Below are 20659 nucleotides of genomic sequence, written 5' to 3' on the forward strand. Positions count from 1 at the left end.
GCATTTAATAATAATAAACCCAAGACGTAGAAAACACTAACAAAAATAATAAATTTTTTATTCAATAGCAAAAATCGATAATTAGCAATTATGTATAACTAGGTGTCAAGAATCAAATCGATACCTACTTAAAATGTTACCTTGTCGCACTAACCAATACAATCTGACAAAAACTGAATACCTACTGAATACCTAACCAAAATACAGACTAAGTATAATAAATCTATTTATATTTTCAATTTTCTGTGCATTAAGTATCTGTTACTTTTTTAATAAACAAAGACATAACGAGCTTTTCTAAATAATCTTTAAAGCGAATAATCGAATATGATTTGGTACGTTTTTTTTTATCGACGCCACCCCTGTCAGCGACTGATATGATTAAACATTCCTAAAGATATCGGAGTTAATTTCAGTTCATTAGACTTAACAGTTGGCGCGTACAATATATCGATAATACCGATTTTATATTTATTATTATTGATTAAATATATAAATAATGTATTTTACAGAATAATTATAAACAATTTTAATATAAAATAAGTAGTCAATATTTTTCGCTGACCATGAAATAGAAGGTACTTTTATTGTTTCTTTAAATAAAAAATAATTATTATATAATTTATATATATTTCAATATCATTTACGATATGCAGGCAACATTCTTTAAAACTAAAATTACAGCTTACACTTAATATTGTTAACCGAGCGTACACAAATACTTGCTTTGTAAAATGTAAACGGGTTTCCCTCCTAGTGTCTGTGTCCCAATGAATTTATTAAAAAATTGTAATTTGGTGTTTGGTAAAAAAAAACTGTATTGTTTTTTTTCTTTATGATTGACTTCAAAGTCATCTTTAATAAATCGTTAACATCGTTTGAAAGAAGTAATCAGCGTAAATAAATATATGAAGAGCTTCGCTTACGTCTCATGGTAATTTTTCTATTTTACTTCTTTGGGTGTAATTTGTGTGGTGGCATGCAAAAAATACTATTAATCATTTAAGATAAAGTATTTAAGAATAAAACACAAACATGTTATCTTAAGACATCTGTATTATCGTAACATTTTACAGCTTGTCAGCACATTTATTCAAAACGAAATTCATTTATACATCGCTTTTACGCTTCTTTTTTATAAATATAAACCAATATAAATACATGTTATATTTTCAGAGAAATGTATAAATATGTTTTGCATTTTATGCAAATATTATTTTTAATGTAACTACAGATGTAGTATTTATTGGATGTTCCTATGAAATATATATTTTACTGTACCATATTTTACTTTACCAATATTCATTTCATTGTGAGCTTGAAAGGTAACGAGACCAAATATTATACGAAAACGGTGGTAAAATTCAGTTTTTATAGTGGTTTCATTGTACATTCATTAAATTAAAATAAAACCTTTCCTTTTTGATGAACATGATATTGCTTTGAAAATTAAGTTGTTATGACATTATTTTATTTATATTTTAAAACAATTAGTTTAATTAAGTTATTTTAATACAAACTAATTATAAATATCATTATTCATTGTAATATTAACTTTTTCTAAAACTTTTTATATACTCCAAAACGACTAATTACCATAAAGATAAGATGTCCTTTTTGACGTGAATTAGGTCGTAGTGAATGAGTAATCGAAATTATGAATTGATAATTGGTTTGAAGTGTATGGATATAACATTAAGCAACAATTTGTGCTAATACTTTTAAACTAAATAAAATAAACTTACTGAACATTGATCACAGAAATGCATAAATAATAACAATAAATCTCTGAAATAACCAAAATAAACAGAACCATAAATACCAAAGAATAAAAACATATTATACAAACAGTTACTTTGTACGGTGTGGAATCGATATTATATTTTTAATATATAATAATTATGTACACAATTATGTGATTACGTGTTTTAAAATTCAAAATGGTTATTGTCATAAAGGTAACACATTAATAAATTTTTCTACGTACATATACGTCGCAACACAAAACGCACCATTTATGTCTGGTCTAGAACAAAACATAGAGAAAGAAAAGAGTACTTGACTATTCACGGGATATTTCATACAACATACGACGTTGCATAGTTCAATTTTCTCCATTATCATCAAAACTTTAGCGAAAAATAATTATTACTTAAATTAAACACTTCGTATCTTGACATCATCTTACTGAATTGATAAATAGTCTTACAGAAAAAACAACACGGAACATATTTTCGAACAATAGTCAAATACCTTATTCAAACTCTTAACCGGCATTCATGCAAATTTGCCATAGCAAAATGGCATGAAAGCATGAACCCCTAAACCGATTGACACAACATATTTATTTACAACATTACTAGAAATAAAATTGTTTACACTAGGGAAGTCAAGGTTTGTTGTGGCTCTCCGGTCGTTTGGTCTTGTCCTCTTGATTTGTAACAATATCTTCACTCTTAGGCATGTTACGTTGCTCACCAAACTTCTCAACTGCTTTCTTCATTTCTCGTCGTTTTTGCGCTTCTCGGATCAGATCGAATAGGCTCTGTAATGAGAATATTATAAAAGCATAAAGATTAAAAAGTAATGTAATCGATTTTTGTGTCGGTATAAACAAACAATATCATCATTAAATGAGCTGAGAGCTATGGCTCGAAAGTTGACCGTATAATTCGTATAAACTATTCCAACAACAGAAAGGGTAAAAACAAATGAACAGCGTTAACATTTGCGTTAACACGATATTATTGGTCGAGATCTTAAATAATCCATGTCATTCATTATGACTTCGCGAAAAAATGGCATTTTGAATTTCGGCGAAGTTGTTATAGAAACTTTGAAAGTAAAATTAAAGTAGATATATGTGGTAATGTAGAATAGAATATGAAATTGGTGAACAAATGTATAATTTCATGGAGCATGGTAACATGCCACTAGATGGCGCTGCAGCACATCTATACCTTTCAACCGATTCCCATGTAAGCTGTTATACCCGCTGAGTTCCTTTCGCCGGTTCTTCTCAGGCCTGGGTATTTCTATTCCGAAACGGTGGTAGTCTCTAATTTGGCTATCAATAAGTAAGTGTAAGACTCGTATGATGAATAATGTATTTTAATACGATTTATACAAACATGGATTGACCATGGAACATATTTTATATAATCAAACATAAAAATGGTTGATCTGTATTCTACAGATGAGTCTTTCAATTATAGTTTTGTTATATTAATATATAATATATTTGGTTAACTAACAACAAAACTATAATTGAAAGACTCATCTGTAGAATACAGATCAACCATTTTTATGTACATGTAAAATATGAATATATATGTATATATATATTATAGATATATAGACACAACAAGGTCCGCCGGTTTTTCTTTACGATGTAACTTTAAGATTTTAAGATGAATATATAAAATATAGTCTTTATAAGTGTTTACATTTCGAAACGATGGGCGGAGATTTCCACTTAATTATAACCTACGGTAGGAGTTCTCCAAGTATATTCCAAGGCAGCTAGCTAAGAAACAAACATACCCTTCCATCAGATTCACTGGTCTTATCTTGTTCCTTGGCGGCTGTTGCAGCTTTGTTCAATGCCTTTTGTATCTTACTCTCAACTTCTAGGATCTCTTCTTTATCTAACAGCTCTATCAACTCCGCCATTTGCTTCTCTGATAGATTTACGTTTTCGTTGCCTATTATTTCTAACATCTGTAACAAATTAAATATGTATTACTGTTTTAAATTACACATTAAGTTTTTTTTTTGTTTTCTAAAATAATGTACACAAAACTATACCAGAAGACGCAGTGCGTCAAAATATTGTATAATTAGCTGATTTGCAAATTTAAATGCTTTAAGCTTAAACTATTAATTTGACAAATGTGAATTTCATGGTGTACTAAATAAAATGACAACTAGAAAATCTATATTTGCGTAAAAAGATAGATGGAGCATATTTACATAAAACTAACATGTTTTTTATTTTTTCTATGGATCATCTAGGATCCTCTTACAGAGTTTTTTATATAACGAAAGTGGGCAAACGAGCCTAAGGTACACCTGATGCTAAGTGGTCAATTGAACATTAGGAAGTTGTTGATGATTACCAGCCTTGAAGGATCTTTATACTCGAAGTTTGAAAGTTTCCATATTATAGCGATAGTGGAAGCTTAAGGAGTGATCTTGATGGATGCCAGGCATCCACATGGTGAAGATAAATAAGCGAAAGGTGCAATGGTGCAAATGGTGGTTCTATGTCAATAATTACTTGAAACATTCAACATTATATAAAGACAAGGTCACTGCAGACCCAATAGAAACGACGTATTGGGTCGTCGATAATTCGAATTGCCCGGAGCAAGTGCCACCAGTGGCACTATGAAACGGGATTTGTAAAGCAAAAGCCAGTATCCCGGTGTAAAGCATATCGTATCGCTATGTTTAGCACCCCATGTTTTTTGCAGCCAATTTGATTTGTTCTCCGAATACCTCCAGAATTACGTTTCGTTCAATTCGACGCAACGAATTCCAATACTATCATTTTAGTTAAGGAGAATAAGCCGGATTTCGACGCTATAGTAAAAGAAAGCTTTTTAGCGATAAACGCGCAAAATTGTTTCTTCAAGAGGTTAAATTGGACCCTGATTCTAGAATGTCACTTGATTGCAACATATTGTTGGTACAAAATGAAACTCCACAAACACATACAATATAAAAAACTCAGGCAACAATAAAGTATTCTTTGTCAATATGTTTACTTATACTTTATGTCGCAAAAAAATAATGTTGGAAACCATAAGGCCTACTTAAATATAAATACTACGAAATAATTTGTTTAACTAACCTTCAAGACATCATCAATCTTCAACTGCCCATCAAAATCATCGTCTAATCTTCCAAGGACATCCTGGATAAGTTTCAATTTTGCTTCATCAGGCACTTTCTGTAGACTCTTAATGGAATGCATCAGTTCATCGATCTGGATCAAATGCTCCTTGGCTTTCTGAGGCTCCGTTTTGGTTTGTTCAAGTGTCGTTAAAATAGCTTTCTCTTTGTTTTCCAGTTCAATAAGCGCCGAATCTAATTTGCCTATCATATTATTAACTGCTTTGTATAATCTGTAAATTAAAAAAACACATTCTTTTTTTAAATATGTCACTTAGATATACTCAACAAAATTATATAACAATAATATTTGCCCTTAAATATTATTGTTGTAATAAATAATAAAAAAACACATGATGTAAAAAAGTAGTAAGTAGTAGATAAAACAACAGTTACAATTACAATATTTTATAAATAACAAGTTATTTATTGCATAATAATATGATAATTTGGTGCCTTTTATCTAACAACAGTTGTTTCTTTACCGATTAACATAAACATTGTACAACTAATAAATTAAATTATGAATCATATGATTATCAATGCTTACAAATGTTGATATTAACTATTTTATTATTTTGACTCATTACCTTTAAAATTGTCTTTTACTTGTTACTTGTATAAGTATTACAACTATATTATAACAATTTAGTTGGATGGCACATATTTACAGTATTATATCAGCAAACCAAATCATTAGATTTAAATCGGTCTGCTAACTTCCACATCTAATTAATATAATATTTAAATCGGTCTGCTAACTTCCACATCTAATTAATATAATCTTTAAATAGTTAATTAGTAACATTCTTGGCACTACCTAGACGTAAATAAATTGAAATAATATTTTATCTACATCATATTTTAACCTTACTTTATCTTTTACTATTATATTTTATTATTTAGAGACAAAAATGATTTGTGCAACGACTATAAATATAAATTTTTTAACAGAAGGGAAGACCAAATTTACTTATCATGTGGAAAGTTTTTGAGCATTAATTTAAAATATGATTTATAAATATACTTATAACTCACTTCCCATTGCTTGTCCTGTTTTATACACTAAATTTATTTTAATATAAAGTAAAACGAAGATTATTTTTGTAATACACAATAGCAGTTAAGCGATTATTTAATACTAGCGGCCCACCCTGACTTGGTTTGGTTTATCTATCTTAGTACTTTATGGGAAAATTTTTGATACCTTGGGTTATATTCTATCTTTAATTTTTTGAAAATGAAATACAGCCTATGTTACTTTGCTAATAATTAAGCTTTCTGTATGTGAAAGAATTTTTACAATAGATTTAGTAGTTTTTGAGTTTATCCGTTACAAACAAACATACAAAAAATTAAATCTTATCTCTTTATAATATTATTATTGATGTAAACTTAAGAAATGTTTATCTATTTTTGTGAAAATTTTGATAAAAATATTTTTGTAATATTATTCTATTTCGCTTGACATATAGTCCAATCAGTAGGGATAAAAAAGACCTTTAGTTTTCCAAAAGGATTCTGATGAAAAATCCAAGTTTGTGACTGACGAGTGGCCGCTCGCGCCGCCATCTTGAATGGAAGGTGCCAAAATCTGTTTTTTTCAATAATACCTCAACGGTTGATCCTACGTCTAAAAACGTTCAATACAAACTTGAAAAGAATACAATTTCACACATTTTTTTGTTTCAAAATTTTTTTTCTAGGTCTCACATGTATCGAGTTATAGCAGCGTAAAGACGAAACATTGTTAACAAATTAGTTTTTCTTGGTAAATTTCGAAAGAATAAACGTTATATTATTTTTACCGCTTTTTTGTTTCTACACCATATTTACCAAGGTCCAAATCCTTACTGACTGGACTAATAGCCGTAGTTGCTGCGGCAACAAATTTAGCGTATATTCAAGTGTTACTGTTTAGGGTCTTTATCGCAAATAAAATAGTTTTAAGAATCATAGGGGCTCCAGTACTATGTAATGAGTGTTTGGGAACTAATTTTAGATTTAGACAGAATAGTAAGATTAAATAAATGATCAAACCTTCTGGCTCCTTTAGTTAATTTGATGTCAGCCTGCTTGGTTTTCACAATCTCTTGCATCTCCTCAACATCTTCACTATAATCCAGTAACTCTCCCTTCAACTCTTGAATACTCTCCTTTTCTAGAAGGAGAGACTTCTTCTGTTCAGCTGTAACAAAAAACGATCTATTATAAAAAGTAATTTAAATATAAACTACTCATTTAAGAATCATTCTTACTTTATTGGCTAAGCTAAGACAATTATTACATTATTATTTCTTTGAAAAAATAATGTTATATTTAAATAATAAAACTGGCATTTCCACACAATGCAAGCCCTGTAGTCTCAAGCAAACAAAGTTTGTATTCATAGTAAATACATGTTAAAAACAAAATCAAGAGACTATACTTTACTTGTTTGTTTTGTTTTATTTTAATATGAGTAGTTTAGTGATCGCTAAAACTATTTTTAAAAGATTCATCATATATTCCAAGAAAAAAATATTAACTCGAAACATTGAACTTGTGTAAAAAATATGGCTAATTGCCAACTTTACCTAATTTCTCTAAAGCATCTTCAATCACTTCCATGTCTTTGCTAGACAGGCCTTCCTCTGGTTTAGACAGAGGAGTATCAACGGCCAAAATTGGTGCTGGGTCAACCATGACAGGAGTGCTCTCTTCATCAAGAATTGGTGCTTTGTCCTTAAGTTCCTCTTTCTCTTTCTTTTTAGCCTCAAGTATTTGTTTCTCTCTTTCTGCTTCTAGCATTTCTTTTTTCTCTTCCTTAATCTTTTCTTCTTCCAATCTAATGGCTTCTGCTTTAGTCTGAAAACATTTTATTTTAAGATTTTAACTATAAATATTAATTTTAGGTTATTAATTTCTATTATTTTTTACTTATTTTACGGCAGTATTTTCTATATTATAATAATTTTAAAGCAATATTATTACAACAATGTTTAAATTGCATATTTAATCGTAAGATCATTCATTTATAAAATTACCTTAAAGTCAAGTTTGCCCTCTTTCTCACCAATTGCAGCCTTTGTCTGTGTAACAACTTGTTCTGGCAAAGCTGATATTGTTGCCTTTAATTTATATGTTGTAGGCACATGTTCAGGTACCATCAAGGCCCTCGATAATAGAAGCAGTGATGGTGGAACTTTCTCATTTAATGACAAGTCAAGCCAATTTCTTAACTCTTTTCTTAATCGCTCTTCAGATACACCATAAGCTCGCATACCTCTGCTTCTACAAGCCTGTTGCAACTCACCGAAATTTAAACTGTCCACACCTTCCTTAGCAATCATTTTATCATCTGCAGCTAATGATCTCAACTTCATTTTCAAATTAAATCGCAACATGGCACTTAATCCAATTGTTGACACATTCAACACTTTACATAATGCAACTAAATGGGGTCTCTGAAGAGAATCTAATGTAATTTCATCCTCAAAGAGTTTTGAGAATTTCATTATTTCTTCACTTGTTGCAACATCTCCTGAAGTTCTGACTTTAGTAAAAAAAGTAGAAAACTCTTTAGCTAGCTCTGAATGCCTATTGCCTGCTTGTGGAGCCATTTGATCAAGCGTTTCTTGAAAGAATTTAGCCATTTCTAATTTTACTTTTAAGTGCTGTTTTAACTTTGCTTCTGTTTGACTTCTGCTTTCAAATGTGGATGGCAACATATTAGGGAATAATTTTATGAAAATTGGTAAAGCAAATTCCAAAAATGGTACTGCTATAAATACAATAAAGGGCACCATTCTGAACAAGTCACCAATGGTTGTAACCAACAATCTATGCTCTCTTCGGGTTAAAGATTGGCCCTTTAATATTTTGAACAACAATGTTGCTGATATTCTCACTTCAATAAAGAGCAGCCTGAAACCATGATAATAATGTTTCAATTCATTCATAATCTTTTCTTTTATGCTTTTCTTTTTTTCCTCCTTCTTTGGCAATTTTTCTTTTTCTTCAATTTCTTTTTTTATAGTTTCAACAGTGGCCTCAACTTTAGAAGATGGTTTCAGGGGTTCTTTATCATAATAACATTTACTTGTTGCTATTGTTCTTACATAAGCAGGGTTGTACACTTTTCTATTGAAAGGTTTCTGGCTTATATCATACTGCAATCCAATGGGTTGAGTTGTGTAATAGGATAATGACCTTGAAAGAGTAATGTATGGAAAATTTTGATACTGCCGAGTCTCCCATAATAATGCTGAAATCAAATTATATTTATTTTTATAAATTACTATTTTGGCAAGTTCAAATCTAAAAGAAAAAAAATGTATGTTTATAGTTTATTTTCATTGTCTTTACTTAATACTGGGGAATATTTAGTAAATGTTATATATAACGTTAATTAGTAAATAAGAAAAGTATCTGTTACTTCATTTTATATTTAACAATGTTAAATAACCATGTGATTTATCAAGTAAAATATAAATGTATGTACCTACTATGATACTAATAAACATTCTGAAAACGACAACCAATGAATATAAAATGTGTTTTTAACAAATTAATAGAGTATTTTCTACATTGTAAGAGTTTATTTGAATGAAAATATTAAAAATATACTTAATATATTGATGAAGTCATAACATAATCAATCAAATGAGACTAAAGGTTATAGCGATATAATATATGTTTATTTTTTAATATGAATCAATAACATTATACTTACTGGATTTTTTTAAACACCGACAACGATTTAAAACTATTCTATTCATTTTGCCTATTAAATTGGATTTACTTCAGGAAAATTATGAAACTTAAAAACAAATTCAACCTTTAGGCACCATGACAATCTAGAAGAATAGTAATATTTTATATAATCTGTAGCAAATACGTCAATTTATTTTATAATCTTTTTATTTAAAAATATAAATAGAATTTAAGAATATATTTTATTTACACTCAATAATACTCGTTATTAAATAAAATCATTTGTTGCAATTGAGAGTTTAAAAAAATGTGGTGTTGCTGTTACTACGAAATCATGTCAAATTTCAAAAAAGCTCGATAATTATATTTTTATGTTTTAGGTAGGCAACGGGGCAAACCAACTGATAGTAAGTGGTCATTGCCACCTATTGACATTAGCGATGTAAGAAATTTTAACCATTCGTTACATGGCCATTGCTCCACCAACCTTGGGAACTAATGTGTTATGTTTCTTATCAATCAATCAATCAATCAATCAACAGCCAATCGTTGTCCACTGCTGAACATAGGCCTCTCCCAAGGTGCGCCAAAGCTCCCTGTCCTCCGCCTTCCGCATCCAGTTGGTGCCCGCCACCTTCTTAAGGTCGTCGGTCCACCTGGCTGGAGGGCGCCCTACGCTGCGCTTGCCGATTCGCGGTCTCTACTCTAGGACTCGTCTGCTCCAACGGCCATCGGTCCTACGACATACGTGACCAGCCCACTGCCACTTCAGCCTGCTAATTTTGCAAGCTATGTCGGTGACTCCGGTTCTTTTCCGGATAATCTCATTTCTGATCTTATCCTTCAAAGATACTCCGAGCATAGCTCGCTCCATAGCACGCTGATGTTTCTTATGCCGTTAATTAAATGTAACTAAAAGCTAGTGGGCTTACTCACTCTTCGAACTGGAATGCAACAATACTAAGTAATAAGTGTTGTTGTTTAGCGGTAAAATATCTGATGAGCGCGTAGTAGATGCACGGACTCGCACAAAGCCGTAGCACATAATATCTTGATGATTTATTTTTTCGTCTAAAACCGTTGACTTTCATATAAAATATTATTATTACATAAATATAAATACTTATATGTAATAATATGATTGATAAAAAGTAACGACTGAGTTCATACTGGATCGTTTCGGAAAAAAAAGAATATTCTGTGATCAACTATTTTTCATTTTTAAATAAATAACGCCTTCAGTAGCAAGGTATATATCACTGAACTCTAAAACAATGACAATTCAAACAATGATAATAATATAAATAGGGCCACGTGTATTCCCGCCGGGCGTAATCCTTGTGACACCATGAGTGTTGCAGATCATGATGATCTGCTATATTGATATACCCTTCTATGCCATGTCGGTGCTTTAGGGAGTTTTTTTTATATACAAGCATAATTATTTGTATATGGACACCAAACAAGTTTTTATTGATAAATTACGTTATGCATTGATAAAAAAAATTATCAAAGAAAGTACACTATTTTACTTCCTGTCCTATTCCTTAATATCCCTACATTCCTATTTACATAGGTAAAAAATATCGCTATTGTCTGATGATACGTAATAGTACCTACGTGATTGTACTATCATATTTTGTGAGTATTTATTTTAACGGTAGACCGTCCTAGATTTTTTTCCTTTCCCCTTTTCTGGTGTGATCCTAGACTAGTAATAGTTTAGATCACAGTTACAGGTATGGATGAAATCTTGTCACTATGACACTTGACATTGACAGGCAATGCGGTTATATTTTGCTCTTTACATGTGAGTATGACGTAGGAAATAGGATTGTATTAGATTTTTTGACCACCACATTTTTTAAACAGAATTTTATAATATTACTTAATTATTGCAAATGAATTTTCTTCATAAAATATTGGCTATTCGTGCAAAATGTTTTGTTAGCACTTCACCTAAATTTTGTTGTAAGTTTGAAGTATCTTAAATTCACAGTAACTATGTAACGAATCATGTGCAGGTTAGAGCAATATATAGTAATTTTAATGTTTTACAGACTATCGAGAAACAAAAATGAATTTTCATTCAGATAATGCTGCAAAAAGGATTGTTTGGGTTGATTTAGAAATGACAGGGTTAGATATTGAAAAAGATCATATCTTAGAAATAGCCTGTTTAGTAACCGACTGTAATTTGAATTTGATCGCAGAAGGACCTAATATAATAATTCATCAACCTGATGATGTACTCAATAATATGAATGCATGGTGCATTGCTCAACACGGTGAGGTATATATTCAGGTCATATAATTCTACTGTCACATTATAGTTTTTTGTTTCATATAAGTTGATTGTTTGGAGTGTAAAAGTTACAATATTACATATCATATGTTACAATAAATTGTATTTTTATTTATTGTTACATACATATGCAATTTGTATAAGTGTATCCAGGATTGCAAATAAAAAAAATAAAAGCTATCTATATGATTTTTGTCTTGCTTTTTTCAGAGTGGATTGACTAAGGCTAGTCGGGAATCAAAATTTTCTGTATCGGAAGCGGAAAATCAGATATTGAATTTTATAAAGTCTCATGTGCCTGAGAAAAAGTGTCCATTAGGTGGAAATAGTGTCTACATGGATAGACTATTTATAAGAAAATATATGCCTAATCTTAATGAATATTTGCACTATAGAATTATTGATGTCAGCTCTATAAAAGAATTAGCTAAGCGATGGTATCAAAAGGAATATTCAAGGATACCTCAAAAGAAGTTTCATCATAGATGTTTAAATGATATTAAGGAAAGTATAGAAGAGTTGAATTATTATAAGCTAAATATATTTAAACAATAATAAAATAATGTAGAAAAACTTCAATAGTAATTCTTATTTCACTGTGACTCTGCAACTGAAAAATATACTTGGAATTGTGCCATTCTAAGTCGAAATGGTAGCAATTAATTTCTTTGTGTCTTAAAATTCCTACATATAAGTAAAAAATTAATTAACTCAAAATTTTTAAGATTTCCCATAAAATTCAAATTATCGTGATTTTTCTATGTAAAGTATATAATATCAAGAAACACTTGATCTTGAAGTATTAAAAACAAATTATTGTTGTTTAATAAATTATTTAATCAAATTGCTTGGATTCAATCGTAAAGTGATCATTGGAGTAATAGAGCAAAAATTAATACTTTTTATTATATAATATTATTTATTACACTTATTGCCTCCATTGCCAATACGAGGGCTGGTGCATTTTACGTCCAGAGTATTAGAATTTTCACTCTTTAAGGAAATTCTAGTGTTCTTGCAACCATTCCAATCCACATGTTTATGCTATTTTATTTTTTATGCTATATACTTATAGTAGCTATTTTTAATTATGATCCTTATATACTTATTCTCAATGTAAATAATAATTATGTGAATAAATACTATTGCCTAAATTTATTGGTTTAGAATTCCTTGGTAATTAAAATATCAAAATAAATTGCATTTAAATTAACATTTCAGTGAAACTATCAATGGAGTGACATTTTGTATAACTAATTCGTATATATATTGTTGGGTTTGTTAGCATTGTTTTATATTGTGCTTACAGTTACAGTACCCGTCATCTTCTTTAAGTTAATTTTACCTAACTTCCTACCCTTGGTTTATCATCGAATTTAATTTTGAAAAAAGAATAACATTTTTTTCGATGTTCACACAAGTCACTGACGCAAAGTAAATTTACAACAAATTGTTTTTTTTTAATTGCTAAAAACTATAAAACATATATAGCGTTTATTGTACCTAATGTAAAACAGCGCTTTAAATTCGATCAAAAAGATTCTTCGTTAGTGTAACGGACGATACAGTTTTTTAGGCGTAACTAACTAAAAATTCAAGTTCTAGTGGAATTCTCATTTGTCAACCCTTACAAGTAAATAGTTCTTATCTGAGCAACATACTTTAGCGTAGTTTTTAATATTTACTCTTGATGTTTTTAACAAAGGTGGCATCATAGTAAATGTACAAGAATAATACGATTAGACATAATAATATCGATTTTTTTTACATTTTATAAACACGACAAGTACCTAAAGAAAAACTTAACTGCAGGTTCCATCTCGGCAAATTTAAATCATACTTCCCATGGGCTTATGCTTATATAATGAAATTCCTTATTAGGTACTATAATAATAATAATCCCCCAGGGAATGAACCTTGTCGTGGTGGGGGGGCTTAAGGATTGCAGGAACAAAACTGGTATCGACATCTTAACCCAGTACCCCATTAATTGGAGAAACTTTACAGCCAATACAACCTAGGCTACGCTGTCCAAACTAATCATTCCCAATCCCTTTGGAGCATGATGGAGAAATGTAATAGACACAATTTACGACCGTTTCCCGGGGGTCGCCGAGGCGAATCTGGAGTCGGTGCTAGTAACTACAGCATGCGATCCACCGGCGACGAGGGGCTGAGCAAGCTGGCTCTCGTCGTACAACAAGTTACAGCCGATCATCGAGAGTTGAACAAGCGGGCTCCCGATGTCGAAGTTACAGCCGAACCACTGGGATATTCCCAAAATCCACAATCAAACCCTTCATCCTCACCAAAATCTTTATTTTCATCAATACCCTCTACTGCACCCTCTTACCTAAATATCTATTGTCAACCAACTTCTTCCATAACTATTTATTCTCGCAGTAGTTCCCCGTTGTTACAGGCTGAAAACGTTGTGCGGTCGACGAATGTCGATGACCCGTTCACGGTAACAAACGTACGCGCAAAAAATGGGCCAGAGAAATGAACATGTTCATCCTGCGCACATATTATATTTTAACTACATTATAAAAAGATACTACTTTCTACTTAACCGATTTACATACTAAATTCTTAGAGCAATTCCCGGACATGCAAGTTATTAGACAACGCGTAGGAGACCAACGTAGAGCAATAGAACGAAATATATTATTAACTGTTGAAGATAAAAACATGGCGCGAGTTCAAGCCCAAGCATATTTAGATAGTTTAGCAGTCGATATATCTAGAGCAAAAGAAACTGATACAGATTTAGACGGAAGACATACAACAGAGATATCACCACACTTAACCACTCAAACGCATCCTACACAGAACCGGACTAATAAACGTATGCGTTGGAGTTACGAAATTAACAAAGAAATAATAAGGTTATTTTACAAAGTTACGCTAAGTTATAGAACATCATAGAGGAAAATATTACATCAAAAATTTATTGTCAAATTCCCACACCTAGTACATATAAGGGAACAAAGAATAGCTGGCCAAAGAAGAGTGATAATGAACAATAAGCTGATACCCAATATTCGATTAGAAGAACTAAAACAGGAGATTAATAATGAACTTGAAATAACTAATAAAGAAACTCATGTAAATAGTGAACAAGACCCAACATGTAACAAAGATAATGACTCCAATGACCTAAACAGTATACAAATAAATGACGATGTACAAAAAGAAAATAATACAGCAGAAAATCAACAACATGTAGATACAGAAATAGAAGAGACCTTTTAGCAAGCCATAGAATATTTCTAAACTACTGATCCGATATGATCTCGACCTTATATACCAAAACAAAATACTTCAAAAATTTTTGCTAAAATGATAAAATATGTCATCACATCAATCTTACCCAAATACATAGACGCAAATACTATATTTGAAAACCAACAAACAACCATATACTCTGCAGCATGGACAGCAGCTAACATTCTATACAGTATTAAAACGATTACATAATTGGAAAGCACCCGAGCCCGATCGAATCCATAAAAACTGGTACAAGAAATTCACGCATATTCACCCCTATCTGTACACTCATATTAATAACTTCATTACAAACGCAAGCTCCAATGCCTCCATATATAACAAAAGGTATCACTTACATGCTTCCCAAAGATCTCAATGACACAGCAAATCCCTCTAAATATGGTCTATATTGTTGTTTTTTTGTAATTACTTGTCTTCAAACAATTTACAAAATCTTTACCGCATGTCTTACACACACTATTTACAAACATTTAGAACACGATCTTAGAAGAACAACAAAAAGGATGTAAAAAACATAACCAAGGTTGTAAAGAACAATTAACCATACACACAATTATCCTAAAACAAGCCCAAAAAATGAAAAGTGATCTATTTACAGTTTACATTGATTATAAAAAAGCATTCGATTCCATACCACATAGCTGCTTATTAAAAATTTTACACATTTATAAAATTAATCCACAAATTATAAATTTCTTACAGCATGCTATATCTTCATGGACTACTAAGCTTACACTTAATTTACAAAATAAAACTATTGAAACAGATGAGATTAAAATAAAGCGGTATTTTTCAAGGAGATACTTTAAGCCCTCTATGGTTCTGCCTTGCCTTAAATCCTCTTTCTACTTTATAAAACTCTACAAATACTGGATACACACTAGAATACAAAAATAGTTTGACAAATAATAACGAATCTTTAAATATTAACCACTTATTTTACATGGACGATTTAAAATTATTTTCATCTACAGAAAAGGCGCTTCAAAGTTTAATTAAGTTAACAGAAGGCTTTCCCCAAGATATAAAATGTAATTTGGCATCGGTAAATGTAAAATTAATGCAATTCGGTCAGATCAGAACCATCAAATGCATTATCAACTACAAACCGGAGAAATAATAGATCCCTTAGGAGAAAATGATACATAATATAAATATTTGGTTGACAATCAGGCTAAACAGATTTTAGATAAAGAAACTAAAATGAAAGCAAAAACAATTAATAATTAAACAGCAATTTAACTACAGACTAAATAAAATAATGAAATCACAACTAAATTCTAAAAACATAATTAACGGTGTGTGTGTGGTATTATCTGGTATAGTTCTTGTAACTGATAAATTTAGATGAAACGAAATTGATTCACTTTTTATTTTGTTTATCTAACATTTGTATATATCACTATGGACAACTCTTAACATAAGTAGGTGTTAGGGTTGGATGAAAAAGATGGCATAGAGAGCAAGAGTAATCGAAATCAATGTAAACTTGTTTGCAGTAACATATAATATTTTTATTTTAAACTACGTTCATAAAAGTTACCTGTTACTCCTCTATACACGCCTAAATTAATAGTTGATTGCCCATAAAAATACAGTCAGTAACATCACGTCAAGTCACGTGACATGTTTATTTCTCATCCTACCATACTTAGGCCAAAGGTAAACGGGATTATTATTAATGTTTAAATGACTCGTTTATTAAGATGATACTGCGACAACCAACTAATATTTTAAAAAAGGTAACTTATGTTAGTTTTTTCTTGTTGCAGGTACGACCATGCGGCTGTCATTTCTATTAGGATTCGCCATCATAAGGTTATAGTCCAAAATCTCTTAGGTAGTCGTCTGTTAGGTCCCCTTCATTAGTTTTCTCGCCGCGTCTTCACTGTCTTTTGTGTTCTTACGAAGTTCTTCAAGTCAATAATTACTAGGTTAGTGTTCTGGATTCATGAATAAATTAGTCTGAATTAAAAATATGAATTGTCCTCACTTTTATTCAATTTTGTTTTTATAAAAAAGGCTACTAAATTTTATAAATAATTAAGATAATCAGTCAAGATAATCCTTCGCACTCAAGTAATTCAAGATAAAACACATAATTAAAAACATACCCTACTTTAATAAAATGAAAGGGAAAACACGCGGACGATTTTTAAATGCATATTTCCAAAAATCGAACTCATTATAAATACTACCACATTAACACATACGAGAGGCCCCGGGTGAGTTATATCAACACGATCCCGCAGCCTCTCTGATATGTACCGAGGACGGCCATCCCAGTGGTTTTAGTGGGTAAGAATCCCACATAACCCAGTTCCCCCCACCCACGGGAGCCGGGTACCTTTATGAAGGTTTCCACTGCGTGAAAAAAAGGCCTCGTCTCTCGATGAATTGTTTGGGTAGATATTCGTTTGCCTTTTGGCTGACACGAGTGACCGTTTAAGGATTCGAATGGGTCAACACTAGTTCGCCTCGTCACTCTATTCTCTTTGACACCTGACCAAAAAACTCCTTCCGACGCGAGCGTCAGAGGGGGAGGCGAAACACGAGGCACCGCTTACATAATCGTGCTCCTGCTTCAAAACGCGGCTGTAAAATATAGCAGCCTGAATGAGCAGCATCGCGTTCACTTTGAGGATAAAGTTTATATATAGAGCAAATGAAGCTAATGGATATATGTAAAGTAAATATATGTATTTCATTATATTTTTTTATTTATAAAAGTAGCTAGGTTGTATGATAACCAAACGAATGATTGGTGAAATCAAAGTTTGTTTATATGACGAATTTTTATAGATAGCTAAACGCGTTTGCCGCACGATCAAAGGATTTTATTAATGGAGATCACTGAGTTTATGCAGGTCAATGAATATCAACGTGTGGAGCGATATATTACTTTCGCGTAAAGAAGCATACTCAATGAACAAAACGTACCTACTTGTTTATACATGCTTCCTTGTACCTAATTGATTATTGAATTAGAAATAACGTAATTAAAATCTTTAGAAATGTAATATGTTTTAATATAAAACAATCAGCACATTGTGTTCGCTTGTTTAAAAGCGATAAACTTTAAAATACCCAAAAAAATATCATTCGATTTTCACCAATGGATAGTGATTAATGAGAAAGGTTTTGGCTGGGTGTATAGTTCATTAATTTTGTTTTAATTGCCTGAAATATGACGATGATTATAAAAGTCATCGGAAATAACCATGTCGACTTATTGTCGTGCGCCGCTAAATTATTAAAGTTATAGGTATAGGTAAGTATGTATTACGACATAAACGTTGTGAATTCGGGATAGGTAGCTAAATATGTTTGCCTAAAACCGATTTACCCAGTGCTATATATGTGTATTAAATTATTTATTGGGTATTGCTTAAGCAGTATGGATGTTATTTAAATAATAGTTATACAGTATGTTGATTGTGGATTTATAACTTTATTGGTTACGAATATGTATAAGTATAAAAAGTACTAAAAATCGTTTATGATCTCATCTTGAAATCTTTCATAGGATAGTATTGACAGTCCGCCTTATGGTCCGCCTCAAGGCTACGTGTGACTAATGTCTATGTCAATTAACTCAGTGACAATTATTACGTTAATAGTATATAATAATTAATGTCTTCCAGACCGATTCGACCTGGGAATTGAACCCAAGACCTGCGATCTTACATCAAGCCACTAGACCAACGAGGCAGTTAAAAAAAAACTAAATAGTTGTATAAACAAAGATTAAAGACTTATAATAACAGTAATAAAGTTGTCTGTCAAAATTGGGAAATATCAGATTCAGTAGAAATCCTAACAACCCAGCATTGAGCTTTAAGCAGTATCGGCCTATAAATGCGATAAATGTAGGTATTACTTATAATATACTAGTTTACGTCGTACGCTGCCAGATTTGCCTGCGCGTGAGTGTTTTATAGAAATACACGTTTATTTATAAGAATCCTTGTTACGTGACAACTTTTATTTGCATCGTCGGTTTATACCAACACGAGGCCATCTAAATTGTACCGCTCTCCTAGGGGCGTCAGAAACAGAATTACAGAACTAGATAGCGCTGCATCCCTTTAACTTCTATACCGATCGCGATGACATTCTCGCGCGCCCTCTTCCGAATCAATCTCAATAATCAAATCAATAAAGATGATTACACGTTGTAATAATAATCTTTAATCTGATTACATTTGTCCCAAGTCCGATCACAAGACAAGTAGTGTCTGATTCTCAGTATTCAGTAGTGATGACCTCAGTCGTGACCTGACTGAGATGGTACTGAAAATTTAAGCCCAACCCTATTTTTATAAATTTTATTTTATTAATTTTACAAATTCCACAACGTATTTACAAACTATGTTTACAATGATTTTGAAAGTCTTATTTTAGCCAGTTTGAATTTACATTATTTCTTCTTAGCCTTATTAGTAAACTAAGTGTAAACTAAAGATATAAAACGAAAACGGATATTGGTAAAGATAGATAAACAAAAAATATAAAGAACAATAATAAATTAAATAACTTAAGTTATAAGTCATGTGGATTTGTGTGTTTCTATTTGTGAAGAAGTGTTCAACAATGTTTTTAAAAACATTTCTTGACGAACAAAAATGATCGACTTCCTCAAAGCGGATATTAAACAGTTTTGGCAGCCTACAGGCTACGGAATTATTGCTATAAGCATTACGACTACTTGGGGCATAAAAAAAATGTATGACACTACGCTTATGACTTATATACCTTCATCTTAGATATTATTTTAAAATAATATTAAGCCTAATGGCACCTTTAGTTTTATAATATGTTGGATTAAAGCTTTTCTTCTTTAGTCATTAGACATAACTGAAGGCGCTTTTGTCTTTACTTTATGTTAGCACCTAGATCGCAACCTGAAAACAAAAGATTTGCAGCTTAAGGAATAATTCATCACTTATTGTTCTTCGCGCTCCGAATTATATATACATAGCAAAGCCAGGAAACTAATTAAAAACGAGGTCAAAAATTAAAGTACCTACAGACTTCATTACTTAAAAACATTTGGATCAATATAACTGTTTTCCTTTATAGGTATAAGTCATTCAACATGGATACATTTGTGTAGTATATGAGCTCAATAGTAAAAGATCTTTGTCGCATATCTTGGTCGAGTTTTCGATTACAAACATCGCGAAAAAAAATGATTATTTAGTTTCTTTTTAGTATAAAAGTTCCCCTGATACTTTAATGTAGAAACATGTTAACTGCATTGTACCTTATAATGCTTCCTCTAAACTCAAAGCCGTATATGGTAAGACTTATAATGTATATAACACTTGCGTGCCATGAAATACATTATAAGTCTTACCATAGCATTATGGACTGATGGAATAAGCACAGTTGCTAGTTCCTCCTGAGAATAGTCGACCAGAGAATAGTCAGGGGAACGTCATCATAACTTATGAATATTATCTACGTAAT

The 20659-nt window shown here is 31.2% G+C and overlaps 2 protein-coding genes across 2 annotated transcripts; one reads left to right on the forward strand and one right to left on the reverse strand.

The window, feature by feature from the left end:
• Positions 1-1038: 1038 nt before the first annotated feature.
• Positions 1039-9755, reverse strand: LOC126772323 (mitochondrial proton/calcium exchanger protein). Its single transcript, XM_050492637.1, has 7 exons — positions 9611-9755; positions 7923-9142; positions 7473-7743; positions 6937-7084; positions 4856-5129; positions 3544-3720; positions 1039-2545 (listed from the first exon to the last, which is right to left on the reverse strand). Exons 1-7 carry the CDS (start codon positions 9654-9656, stop codon positions 2390-2392), a joined length of 2292 nt encoding a protein of 763 aa, XP_050348594.1. The 5' UTR covers positions 9657-9755; the 3' UTR covers positions 1039-2389.
• A 1645-nt stretch (positions 9756-11400) lies between these two features.
• Positions 11401-12475, forward strand: LOC126772412 (probable oligoribonuclease). The gene is made up of 3 exons (XM_050492781.1): positions 11401-11562; positions 11652-11884; positions 12107-12475. Exons 1-3 carry the CDS (start codon positions 11493-11495, stop codon positions 12449-12451), a joined length of 648 nt encoding a protein of 215 aa, XP_050348738.1. The 5' UTR covers positions 11401-11492; the 3' UTR covers positions 12452-12475.
• The last annotated feature ends 8184 nt before the right edge of the window (positions 12476-20659 follow it).

The sequence above is a fragment of the Nymphalis io genome, chromosome 12 (assembly GCF_905147045.1).
Source record: "Nymphalis io chromosome 12, ilAglIoxx1.1, whole genome shotgun sequence".
Taxonomy (NCBI): domain Eukaryota; kingdom Metazoa; phylum Arthropoda; class Insecta; order Lepidoptera; family Nymphalidae; genus Nymphalis; species Nymphalis io.

What these genes read in the sequence shown, in the direction of transcription:
- LOC126772412 (XM_050492781.1), top strand. Translation starts at nt 11,493, where the DNA reads ATGAATTTTCTTCATAAAATATTGGCTATTCGTGCAAAATGTTTTGTT. An exon ending in CACTTCACCTAAATTTTGTT is followed by an intron (nt 11,563 to 11,651) that starts GTAAGTTTGAAG and finishes AATGTTTTACAG; the next exon opens with ACTATCGAGAAACAAAAATG. An exon ending in GCATTGCTCAACACGGTGAG is followed by an intron (nt 11,885 to 12,106) that starts GTATATATTCAG and finishes TGCTTTTTTCAG; the next exon opens with AGTGGATTGACTAAGGCTAG.
- LOC126772323 (XM_050492637.1), bottom strand. Translation starts at nt 9,656, where the DNA reads ATGAATAGAATAGTTTTAAATCGTTGTCGGTGTTTAAAAAAATCCA. An exon ending in TCGGTGTTTAAAAAAATCCA is followed by an intron (nt 9,143 to 9,610) that starts GTAAGTATAATG and finishes ATTTGATTTCAG; the next exon opens with CATTATTATGGGAGACTCGG. An exon ending in AGATTGATGATGTCTTGAAG is followed by an intron (nt 3,721 to 4,855) that starts GTTAGTTAAACA and finishes AATTTGTTACAG; the next exon opens with ATGTTAGAAATAATAGGCAA.